We start from the raw sequence: 12,558 nt of genomic DNA, 5'->3' as shown, positions 1-12,558 counted from the left end.
CATATATGTATATATACACACACACACAGGGCTGTCAGTTTAATGTATTAAGTCCATTTAATTATTAAATGCTATTAAAATTACATTTTGAAAAATATGATGCAGGGCAACAACTCCACAGATTCACGATATTGGTGCAAAAATGCCTCCGTATGAGCTTTTGTCTTATATTTGTCTTATATGATGAGCAATATCACACAAGCAGGGAGAGCAGTATTACAAGAGTGCTGATTAAATGTTATTTTACACTACAGTTAAGTAAATAATAAGTTGATATTGTGTTATATTTTAATTTGCTATGTTATGTACAGCCAATGAATCAAAGAGAGCCATTTGTACTTAATTCCTGAATGAATTGGCTATAGTCAGTGGTTAAATATTAAGACGATTCATGGTAGTTGGTAATATTAAAAGTGTACTTTATGTTGTTTGTACATTCATTTAATCGAATGTGAATTATTGAATGTGAAATTTTTGCAATAGAAAAGTATTTTTAAAAACTTCAAAGTTAGGTGAGATTAGCTCAGTAGGAGTTAAATAGTTATATAATATAAAATATATATATTCATAATTTAACAAACAACTTTTATGTCACGCCACAACGGTTTAAAATCTGAACTAACCTTAAAAAAGGTTAATTTATCTGATATTTTTAAGACACTTTTTGACATTTCTGTTTAAATGGCATTATAATATTATATTTATTTATTTTCGAATGAATAAATAAATACATACCGAAAAAAAAAAAAGATCATCATGTCATTGACCCTGGAGTGTTTCAGGTGTTTTCTGTCGGCGCTCCCGCGATGAGCTCCCTTAACATGAACAGTTTAGAAATACCCCAGTGTTTTCTCAGCTAGCACCAATTAGCACAAACTCTGGAGCTCCTTGCTGGCTAATTACAGCTCTGCTACATCCAGGACGCAGGAATATATTAACACTTCAGTTTATCAGTGTAACCCACTGCTTAATGCACATACACTTTGAACTGTTCTCATTGTATGGTCAGTAAGGGGCAGCGCGTGTTGATTTCTTTTGAAACAGCTTGGAAACTGTTAGTATTTAAGTTAGCGAAAATGGATATTAAGCATTTTACCACCACGCATTTTTAGCTGTTGTAGGCTTGTTTAGCTGGTCTCTCAACCTGACCAAGCTGGTGTTCATCTGGTCGGCCAGCTGGTATTCTAGCCCGGGGTGCGCTCCCAAAAGACGCTATGGTTGCAAGTTCCGTCATTACCAAGCTCAACAGAACCTGCAACCATAGTTGGCTATAATTATGCTTTTGGGAAATGCACCCCTGAGCAACTAATACGGGCTTTAATGCCGTTTAAAACCATAGTAGCAAACCTGACTAGCTTTATGGCTAACTAAGACACAGCGTAACACCATAGGCTATTTAGAGATGGCTCATTATGCACTTATGCTCCTTATTATACCTCCAGCAACCCTGATTAAATACATCTAAAGCAGGTAATCAAAGATGTTTCACATAGTTCCCCCGGGTTTCACAAACAAGGCCTAAGTCTAGTCCTAGACTAAAATGTAAATCCGGGCTGTTTTAACTGAAAGAAACTATCACTGACTGATCTTAAAACATCTTAGCACCTTGTCGTGCTGCTATAAGACTTATTTTTTTAATCATTAAATCATTGAAAACATAAGTATTAGAAACATTTTGGTTCATGGTAGTTCAAAATAACACGTTTTTTAGGCAAATGCCATTCCACCATTTTGTATGAACGGGGTTACGTCATTATTTTCACCTTAAAAGCTCAAAAGCCTGACATTTAGTTTCCCTTCCTTCCTCGTTCTCTTTTCTGTGTCTGAGAGACTGTCAGAAAGCATACGTGGCGCTCTGTGTAAAAATGAAGTGAACCAGTTACCCAAGCACCTGTTCTGTTTGGCTCGTGTTGAACTTTGCTACAAAACCTTTTGTCGTTGTTGTTGTTGGATGAACTTTCTAGCCGCTGATTAAACCCGTGGCGCAAACCCTTAGAGGGCTTGCTGACCTGAACTAACTCCCAGCGTTCTCTTTTCTCCGCAGGTACAACCAGGCAGCCTAAAGAAGGAGAGGTTCCAGGAGTTGACTACAATTTTGTGACCGTTGAGCGGTTTGTGGAATTGGAGAGAAGTGGAGCTTTGCTGGAAAGCGGAACTTATGAAGGTAAATCGGCCGAGTTACACAACCTAGTTTTTGTCCCAATATCGCATTGCTAGGATTATGGATTTGTCCTAAACTAACTAACCGTTTTAGTGCAAACCGTCTTTTGGCGTTAAAATAGTACTCTCGGGATCAACTACAGATGAAGAATTAGTGCTGAAAAAACTCATTAATATGCTTTTGTAAGAGTTTCCCTTTCAGACACAAAATGAACAACGTAACGCAATGTTTGCAGGGATTTGCGCAATTATTTAAATCCCAAAAAAGCACATCTTTAAGGCAGTAGTTAGTGCCGCTCTTGGTATATTATGCCGGTCTTTATGGAAATTATCTGTTTACGTCTGTGTTTGAATGCGTGTATTGTTAATAAATCACACACATTATTTTTTTTCTTTCGTTGGTGCTATAATGGAATTGCGCTCTAATGCTTATTTGCTCTATTTAGTAAACTCTATTATCGAGTTTTGTACTATGGTTACGACCGATTCCTTAAATCTTGAAGGTCCTTGGGGTGACGTCTCTTATTTTTTTACGACTCCAAGCTATTTTAACCTAGCGAACAATATAAAATTTCAATTGACATTGACAGAGAGAACTGTATCATATTTAGGAGCAAAATGTCATCAGGCAGGTTTATGTCCACGTATTTTTAGGCAAATTTTGACATGTTGACTAACTTTTTTCATTTGCTTGCTTTGTGAGTGAAAAACGCATCGCAAAAATTACGCAGGAAACGCGTTTACCAAGAAAAGTAGCTTTGTGCATCAGAAAGGTGTGAATTTGCCTGAACAGGTTACATGAATGAATAATTCTCTAAGAGAAGTAAAGAAAACATGTTTTTATGATCGTTCTAAAATACCAGAGCCGAAGCCTGTCATTAAAATGATTGGCTGTTATTACCTCCTTGAACTGTCTGACACACTCCCGACATAAGGCAACTTCTGCCATTTACTTAAATAAATTTGTTCTTCGCAGCATTTTGTTTTGCTCAAATCATTTATTACATTTAAAAACGAGACACGGTGTCCCCACAAGTTGCATATCCATTCCTGTTTAGTGCATTGTTCCATTTTTGTGAGCTCTTATTCTTTCTTTTGGCGATAATCTGATTTTTGAGACCCAAGTAGAGAACAGACCTTGGGAAAGTATCTGATTGGCGGTAACTCTAGTTAATTCGCAGCGTGATATAAAAATACCCTAAGGGGTATCTGATTCTCTGGGGTCTTGTGAGCTTAGCCTTTCTTCACTTCAAAAGTCCAACAACTTCATCCCTTGAATAAATATTACTCTCCTCCTGCCTCTTTTGGTCCGTTTCTGAGCTGACTCTCTCAACTACTGAAAGCAGTCTCCGCGTGAAATAAATCAGCTCTTGTTAATTCTTGCTCAGTGTTCATAATGGTAATTTTGATTTTCATCATGTTTTAAAGAATGTGACCAGCACAGTAAAATGCTTTGAGAGTGTTTCTCAGCTCAGCGTTAATAATGTAACATCAGGTATATAAGTGGGGTTTTTGATGGGTGTATAAAGGATATTGAAATCTAATATATAGAATAGTCTTTAAATCCCTGGATACAAAAACTCACGTAAGAGTTTATCAAATATATCAAACGATATCAACTTCATTTTTACCGCAGTGTTACTTCCGCCGTATGTATTGAGCATCCTGTGTTGGAAATGCTGTTTTAATAAAAAGGTTATATTTATCAAATCTACTTATTTAAAGAACTCTAAATATATCTGTAATATATTATATTTGAATCGTTTTTATATTAGTATTATTTCACAGTAGTCCCGTAAATGCGCCCCTTTATAAAATAAATAAATAAATCTTACAGAAGAAACACATGTGAGTGTGTTTCAGGAACAAAGAAAGAAACGCGCCAGATTTGATAAACTTCGACGCACGCTCCAGAAATGCAAATATTAACAGCGTGATGTTTATTATTCCACCGTTATTGTTTTTAAATCCATATTTATGAGATACAGCTGTTGCCTGCTGCAGCATCATGTCAGGTAGTGACCCAGAGAGAATTGAAGACGTACTCAACCAGATGCCCTGCTCTCCTCCAGAGCCCGTTCATCCCAGGGGAGCCGTGGCACTTTCACCGAGTCTGTAAACATAGAACAGCACTCTGTCTTTTGAGCAACAGTTTGTGTGCCGTGTTGTACAGGTGTCCGAGTCCTGGCTGAATGGACTTTTGAGTTCTGTTGGTTTGTTTGCAGAGACAAGATTTCCACTGACCGAGCAATGCGAAAACCACACTCAGAATTGGAAGGCATTGTGAACACTAGTCACTTATTTTTCCAATTTGTATTTATTTGTATTTTTATAGATTACAGTATTGATGGTTTAGGGACATGTCCATATTTTAAAAATTTGCTTTCGCGTGTATATTATGTACAGCAGGCCTATACGTATTTCCATATTCACTACTGTTGAAAAGACGTAGTGGGCTACTGTTACTACGTCTGACAAGCTCGTTGTTCTCAAGCAGTGACAAATACATTGTGGAGCAAATTGGAAAGCGACAACATGGCGACATACAATAAAGAACAGGTTACTTTTTAGGTCTCAGCTTTCACATTTTGTCATTGTTGTATGTAGCCAATCAAACTCCTTGTCAATTAAGTTTTTTTCAGTAGGATACATATAATAGTTGATCAAAAGTAATAGATTTTCTGCAGCAATAGCTATTAAATTAGAAACTGTACAAACGAGCATCAAATCCAAATTTGCTTAAAGCCTCCGTTTAGTAGTGTTTTGCAATTATTTTGCACGCATCAAGCTCAGTGTGCAAAGTTCCTGTGTATGGCGTGTTTTCTTTCAAGCCATGTTGCCGGAAGTCCCTTAAAAAAAACGTGTCTGCAGATGTAGCTCACTTCTGGAAGCGTTTCTGCCCCCGAAGTGTAACAACAGTAAACACCCACTGGAAAAATGCGCCTTGCTTTTTGCCTGAGAGGCTGCTTAACGCTATGCAGGATACTGCATCTTTCCAATCCTCCAGTTGTGACACGGTAATGGCGGAGCGCGCATTATAAGCCTTCAAATGCCAATTACGCATCAAATGTCTGATTGCTTGCAGATAACTATTACGGCACCCCGAAGCCCCCGGCAGAGCCCAGCCCGCTGCTCTTGAATGTAGCTGAGCAGCTGTTGCCAGGCGCTACACCCAGATCCCAGGGCAAACGCAGACGTAACAAGTCCGTCAGCAACATGGAAAAGGCTGGCATCGAGCCACCCGAGGAGGAAGAGGAGGAGAGGCCCGTCATCAACGGCAACGGAGTGGCCATCACCCCAGGTGAGGAGCTGTCAATCAGTTTAAGAAGAAGAGAGATCGGTGGAGTGAATCCAGTTACTGCTATGACCTCAAATCAGGGTTACTAGCATAGAGATGATAACCGTGAGGCCACTAGGTGCATTATCATAGCAACCGCCTCCACTCTAAATTACCTCATGGTAACCACTGTTGTCAGGGCAATAGCCTAGCAACTGTCGCGCCAGCATGTTATCACACGTTCCTTGTTTTTGCGCTCCATAAGAGCGGCTCTGCGGGGCGGAAACATGCATCGGGTGTGGATGCACTGAAAAAACCTTTTGTTTTCTTCTGGCTGTAATACAGCAGCATGACACAGTGATTTAGACTCTAACACAGTCAGTGAGAGAATTGTTGACATGTACTAATATAACGAACTGCCGGAGGAAAATGTATCGCTCAGAGCTCTTTTATAGCTCAGTGCACTTAAATTCAACAGGAAATCAAAATTGACCCTGTTTGGTTTCTTAATGCAAGCTCTCGGTCTCGTTGCGCACGATTCATCAGGCCGTGTTATTCGAAAGAGAAGGGGGGAAAAAACTTTCTGTTGCGTCGTTTAGACTGGAAATAATGCTAACTACAGGCCAAATAGCTGTTTAGCATTGTCTTTCAAGGTTTTCTCAATTCTATTTATTTGAATGTTGCATGTCAATATAGTCAGGTTTATGGCAATAATGGCAAATGAAGATAAAACGAGTGGGGGACCCTAAAAGGTTAGGTAACCCGATGGCCCAGTAGTTCCTTGGTTTGTATTTAACCATGTTTAGATCTGTATTTAACCTTCGAACGATCCAAAAATAAAAACAGGTGCTGATTATTTGGTGGCTGTGCTTTAAAATTCCATTATTATAATCCTAAAAGGATTTTGACAGTAATCAGTGTTGAGTATCACTGTAAGGTTAACCCTGGTCGGTGAACATTTTTTGAAAAAAAAAATAGAAATGTAAAAAAATTAAATGATATATTAAATGTAATCAGTTATATTAATTTAATTAAATAATTAAAATAGCTACTCTGTTGCATTTTAAAAAGAGTGATTTGACATTTCTAACTTAAAGTAACTTTCCCAACACCGGCCTTTCAAAGTTTCACTTAAAATTCTTTAAGAAATAGAAACCAATAAGACCAATTCTGACAAGCAAGTAAGAGTATATAATAAATCTGCCTTACTGATGTGGATAGCTCAAATATCGTGGCCTTGGGATTTTATTTGAAATGTAAAATTAGTTATTATTGAAATCTCTGACTTTTCATTGCATGCTTTGGTATCTTTTAATATCTAAGCACAGTTTAAAATGTTGATGTAATATCTGAGTAGACACATTGTTGAGTAGACACAAGGTGATACGTAAGGATTTATTTTATGTATTTATATTTATATTCTTAGATACACCATTTCATCTTAGATACACCATTTCAGTATTTTCTTTATTAACAAAATATATAATATATATATATATATATATATATATATATATATATATATATATATATATATATATATATATATATATATATATATATATATATATATATATATATATATGGTTTTCACATATCTGGAAAATATTCTACATTTATTTATATTATTTCTAGCGTGTCACAAAAATGCTTTTGCCTTTGATGATTCTGAATATTGTGTAGATAGACAGCTCACTAGGTGTCAGAACAGAGCTTGTGTGTGTGTGTGTGTGTGTGTGTGTCCAGGGAAAAGTGTCCAATAAAAGTGTGTCGTGTGTGATTGAGTGAAGCTGTCCTTTCATTTTTCAGTTGATTAAAACATCAGTACCGCTGAATGTTCCTGGGATGCATCGAAGAGTCTTTTTGACTTTTCAGGTGTGCTCTCCCGCCGCCAGACCTCTCTCTCTCTCCCCCCACTCCCGATCTGTCTTTTGCGCCTCTCCTTTATATATATATATATATATATATATATATATATATATATATATATATGGACCTCCAACCTCCATAACTCAAACTAGGACACGTGTCAGAACAGAGCTCTCTATTTTCTTTTTTTTTGATTAAAACATCAGTACCGCTGAATGTTATGGGATTCAGTGTCTCTTTCGCTTCCCTCTCTCTCCACAGACTCCATTTTAATCACTCCACTCTCATTTCACCACAGACTCCATTTTAATCACTCCACTCTCATTTCACCGTCTCAGTCCGGCTAACTCCATCACTGTCTGTTCTTCCATCATTTCTTACAGTCTTCTGTTTTTCTTTTTCTAACATGCCCCTCTTTCAGTGACCTGCTTTTCAATTCTCTCAGAAACTCCAAATCTCAGTTACATCTCCCTCTCTTATAAATATTTTCTCTGTCTGTCTCTCTCACATTCACCGGTATTTCTCTGTAGTCTTGGACTGAGTTTCACCAGCCGTGCCGATAAAAGTTGAAAGCGTCTCCCAGAATATAGCGCTGGATTATTGTAAATTTGACAGCTTCTTTTTATAAGCTTAGCTTCTCTTGGTGATTATTCTGTTGAATTATATTACATTTTTTATCCACTTCTACCGTCTGATTCTTTTTAATTGATTAAGGTGTTTGAATTGGAGACGTAGGTCTGCGGTTACTCTTGTTAAAATGTTTTAGATTTAGTTCACTTGATGCGTTTTTGCAGTTTAAACTGTTTAGCGAAGTACGTTTACTGTTTTATTCTCATTGTGATATCGGTAAAAGTTCAACGACTGCACAAAACGTTACTTTCCGAATTGAACTGGCGTTAAAAGCTATTTTTCTTGCATTTTTCAGAGTCCAGTGAACATGAAGATAAGAGTACGGACGCCTCAGGAGAGATGCCTAACACATGCCCCTCCGAAACCTCCACAGACGCCCCTAAAGAAGAGACAGAACCACCAAAATCGCCTCCAAAACTGGACGAGAACGACGAGTTGGGTCCTCTGCCAGATAATTGGGAGATGGCTTACACTGAGAAAGGAGAAGTGTACTTCATAGAGTGAGTGACTAATTTTCAGCTAATGAGAATTGGAATGATAAAATATCAACCAGCGGCATTGTTTAAAAGTGCATTCTTCCCTTTTTTTTTTACCCAGAGTGTTAAATGAATATGAATAGTTATTTTGAGAAGAATATGTAAAATCGTAACCGCTTAGAAGTATACCTAATGGGAGATCACATGATCAGCTAGATATATTTAATATGTGTATATGTTATAAAACGCGACCTTCAGAGTCGGGCAAATGAAAGCCATGCATATCACTAATCAAGTTTTGATATATTTATGATAGGAAATGTAAAAAATATCTTCATGGAACATGAACTTTACTTTATATCCTAATGATTTTGGGCATAAAAGAAAAATCTGTCATTTTGACCCATCCGGTGCATTTTTGGCAACTTTCTACTTAAGCCTGGTTTTGTGGTCCAGCATCACATATGTACACTATATGTACGATATACAACTAATAGTAATATATTTCATTACAAAATGCGATATATATATTTATTTTGTCCCACAGATCCAGGTTTACTTTAGCTCCCGCAGGTTGCGAACCTTTTCCATGCTTTCACTGAAAAATTGTATATTATACCAACTACTGCACAGCACATCTGGATATACACCCAATCATGTGATCTAAAGATGATTCACTGTTTCTGTGATCGATATAGCTATACATAAACATGTCTATTTAAACCTTTTTCCGTAGGTCACAATAGTGCAGCGTTCACCCGTTCACCCAGAGGTTTAGGAGCATTTACAAATGAGTCAGTGTTCAGTTATCAAACTGTGACTGTACAGTACTGTATTTTTCCACAGGGACCGTAGTTATTTTCTGTTGTGTCGTTCATAACAGAAGCTGTATGTGAGTGACTCCGAATGATGCTAGGACAGTCTGTCAGTGCTTCATGAAACACCACACGCACATACACAGTTCGCTCTGGCCCACACAGTGTGACTATTGAGGATTTAATGGAGTTGTCAAGCAGCCAATGGTGCCTTGTTTTTCTCGATCTCCCTCACAGACGGAGCGTCTTTAATTCTCAAACTGTAGACACTTCTCCATATGTCTATCTCTCACCATGCACACACACACACACACTCGTGCAACGCACACACACACACACATACCGGACCGGATTAATCACGACAAAATATCTCTGTACATGCATTTAGTCACATTTAAACTCCCAAAGCAACTGAACATACGCTGCAGAAATGCACTGTGCCAATAGAATGTCCTTTGATATACTTTTACATTAAATAAATCTTCTGTAAGAGGGAGATGAATCGTAAAGAGACACTAGGGAGGAAGACACAAGCTGAAAGACAGAGACACATAGGCAGAAGTGCGGAGTGTCACAGAGAGCGAGGACATCAAAGGTGCACCATCTTTTTGCCCCTGGCTGCAATTTCTCTGGCCAATCGCTTGGCTGGGTGCCGTCAGTCGAGTCTACCTTTCTCCCACTGATCTCAGAGCCGTTTCTTCTGCTACTTTACACAACATGAGTGTCGGGGAGGAATACATTAAGCCCCAAAACATACCGACGATACGTAAAGGCATAGGATGCATGGACAGAAATGCTTATTGCTCGTGTTCGGAAAACGTGTCAGCATGCAATTAATAATACCATGTACGTTTTTAGAAGCGCAGTGTTGCTGTTGAGCATCGCGGCAAGCTTTTTTTGTTTTCTCACGCTAGCCCTCACGCCAGCCTTTAAAAGCATGCTTTAACCCTTAAAAACCAAAAAAAGTTGAAGTGCTTTGGAGTCATGACTGGGTAAAAGAGGAAATTGGTGGACTGCTTTTACTTCAGCGCTAACTCAATGTAATTGTGACTAATGGATGCAGCGTTAATTATCATAATTGGCAAATTAACGGGATGTTAATGTTGTATGAAATAGACAGAAGGTAGTATCAACATTTTGAAAGGATCTCTCTCATACACCCACACTGGCGTCATCAGCTGCCGCGCTCTCATTGGCTCCTTCCTAGATGGCCGTCACAGGAGAAGTCACGCCGCAGGACTATGACTCAACATTTCAGTTACACTCAGAACTTTGTTGGAGGCTGAGATTCATTTCAAAGGCAATTAATTAGCCGTCGGTAAGCATGTTACACTAAGCCACCAAAAGCTGCCAATTTCGCCAAATCTTTCAAAAGAAATATTTATTACGACTTCTGAAATTAGTCTCAGATAACAAAATCGCGAGGGAAAAAAAATTAAAAACACTGCGCGTGCTAAACAAATCGCCGCCCGTGTTCGCTTCTCCTCCCTTATGCAATAAGTCACTCACATCTTCTTCGCCATCTCTCTCCTCCTCCTCTCTTTCTTGCTGTGCTAATGAGAAGCTTACAGCTAATTAAAAGTATCGATTGCCATTTTGTTAAGCTAAACTTTTCTCTCACCCTCGCTTAGAGATGAGATCTCCAGAGACTTCCTTTCTGTCTCTCTCGTCTCCTCAGCATGATGATTTACAGTAGCGGTTTGCAGCCCTCTCATCTCTCTCTCTTTTCCTTTTCTGCTCCATTTCTCTCCTCCCCAGCCACAATACGAAGACGACGTCCTGGTTGGACCCCCGGCTTGCGAAGAAAGCAAAGCCCCCCGAAGAATGCAAAGAGAACGGTTAGTGCTCATCTTTCATTTTTTCGTTTTATGTTTTTACTCTGACTTTGGATGGTCAAAGAGAAAGGTTTAAATCTACTGAAAGAAACCAATACCAATACCAATTACTAAAAAATTTTCATTGAGTAATATAGTTCATTAGCCCAACTGCAGACTGATTAGACCATAAAAAAACTGAAATATTTTATATGACACTCATTTAACTTGACTATAAGGGCTATCAGTATGTTTCTTTCGAGACAAACCTTTCTTTTACTATTGCTAGGTAAAACCATGCAGTCTTTGCTGTTGGCTTTCGAAGGAATTGGACAATTTTATTTTGCATTAACATGGAAGTAAGGTCCAGAGCTTTATCTAGAGACAAGAATATTCTACAGCAGGAGCATAACGCTTAGTTTAACTTTATCCCCAATTAAATACAAATACAACTAAGCCAGTTAATTAACATGTTTAGGATTGCATGAAGAAGATATCCCTCAAGGAGCAGCTAAATTAGCAGAACTCCTTGAAGTGGACTGGTGAACAAGCACCTATAAACCACGTAGAACAATGCTCTGTCAGAACAATGCTGGTCCTACAGTCCCTCCATTATTAACACACTCGATTCAACACTTTAGCTCGTAAGTAGACTGCAAGAGCTACATTTAAGGTGCACATCCGAAATATGCGGTGGAATAAACTACTATAGCAACACAAACACCATAGAAATCATAACCGCAACATCTACATTAATCCGGATGCATTTGAAAATGGGGTTTTCCTTTCAAAACTCTCCTTTTCACGCATGCACTTTCAAACATTTTCCAAAAGTTTCTCACCCACACTGACACGTCGGAAAACCGTTAAATTCGCCTTACTGCGCATGTGTGAAACGTCCTATGTTTACTGAAAGCATACAGGCTAGCTTCGTTTTATCCCTAAACAAAGAACGAAAAGGAGCTAAAGTTTTTACTCTCGTTTACTGTGGTTTCGCGAAAAAATTCCTCCATGCGCCTTAATCCTGACTATCTTGTTTCGCAGTATCTGAAATGTTGTTATGGTCGTTCGGAAATGCCTGAGCAAAGTCCGTCGTCAAAGTATTCCTCTACGCTCGCAGAAATAAAGGTACAAAAGCCGTCACAGGGACGGCGTCTTTTTAAAAGGTACACTTTTGTACCCATCAGGTTTATATATGTAGTTTAGGTACTAATATGTATCTTTTAGGTACCAAATCGGACCCTTTAGGTACAAACGTGTACCTTTTGAAAAGGTACCGTCTCAGTGACAGCTGCTGTACCTTTATTTCTGCGAGTTTATACAGTAATTGCTTCCCATAACTACACAACAAACACCAGGCATCCACCTCCAAACGCTCGTTCTGAGGTGCAAGTAATTTATTATATATAAAAATGGTTACATTCAATGAACTCTCCTACTTTCCTAGTGATGTGTAAGAGCCGATTTGGTCCTCTTTGCCTCTTAAAACGGTGCTCGTTTGCGAATGTTTCATGCGG

The 12,558-nt window shown here is 38.5% G+C and overlaps 1 protein-coding gene across 9 annotated transcripts in view; it reads left to right on the top strand.

Annotated features, from left to right (window-relative positions):
- The window catches only part of magi2a (membrane associated guanylate kinase, WW and PDZ domain containing 2a), a 154,675-nt gene that overhangs the window by 87,704 nt on the left and 54,413 nt on the right, over positions 1-12,558 (top strand). For all 9 annotated transcript variants that reach the window (XM_043236844.1, XM_043236849.1, XM_043236845.1 and 6 more), the window contains 4 exons: positions 2,045-2,164; positions 5,246-5,461; positions 8,232-8,436; positions 10,986-11,065. In XM_043236844.1, the coding sequence (XP_043092779.1) occupies positions 2,045-2,164; positions 5,246-5,461; positions 8,232-8,436; positions 10,986-11,065 (621 nt within the window). The remainder of the gene's footprint in view (positions 1-2,044; positions 2,165-5,245; positions 5,462-8,231; positions 8,437-10,985; positions 11,066-12,558) is intronic.

The sequence above is a fragment of the Puntigrus tetrazona genome, chromosome 4 (assembly GCF_018831695.1).
Source record: "Puntigrus tetrazona isolate hp1 chromosome 4, ASM1883169v1, whole genome shotgun sequence".
NCBI lineage: Eukaryota > Metazoa > Chordata > Actinopteri > Cypriniformes > Cyprinidae > Puntigrus > Puntigrus tetrazona.
This window is presented reverse-complemented; position numbering and strand designations above follow the sequence as displayed.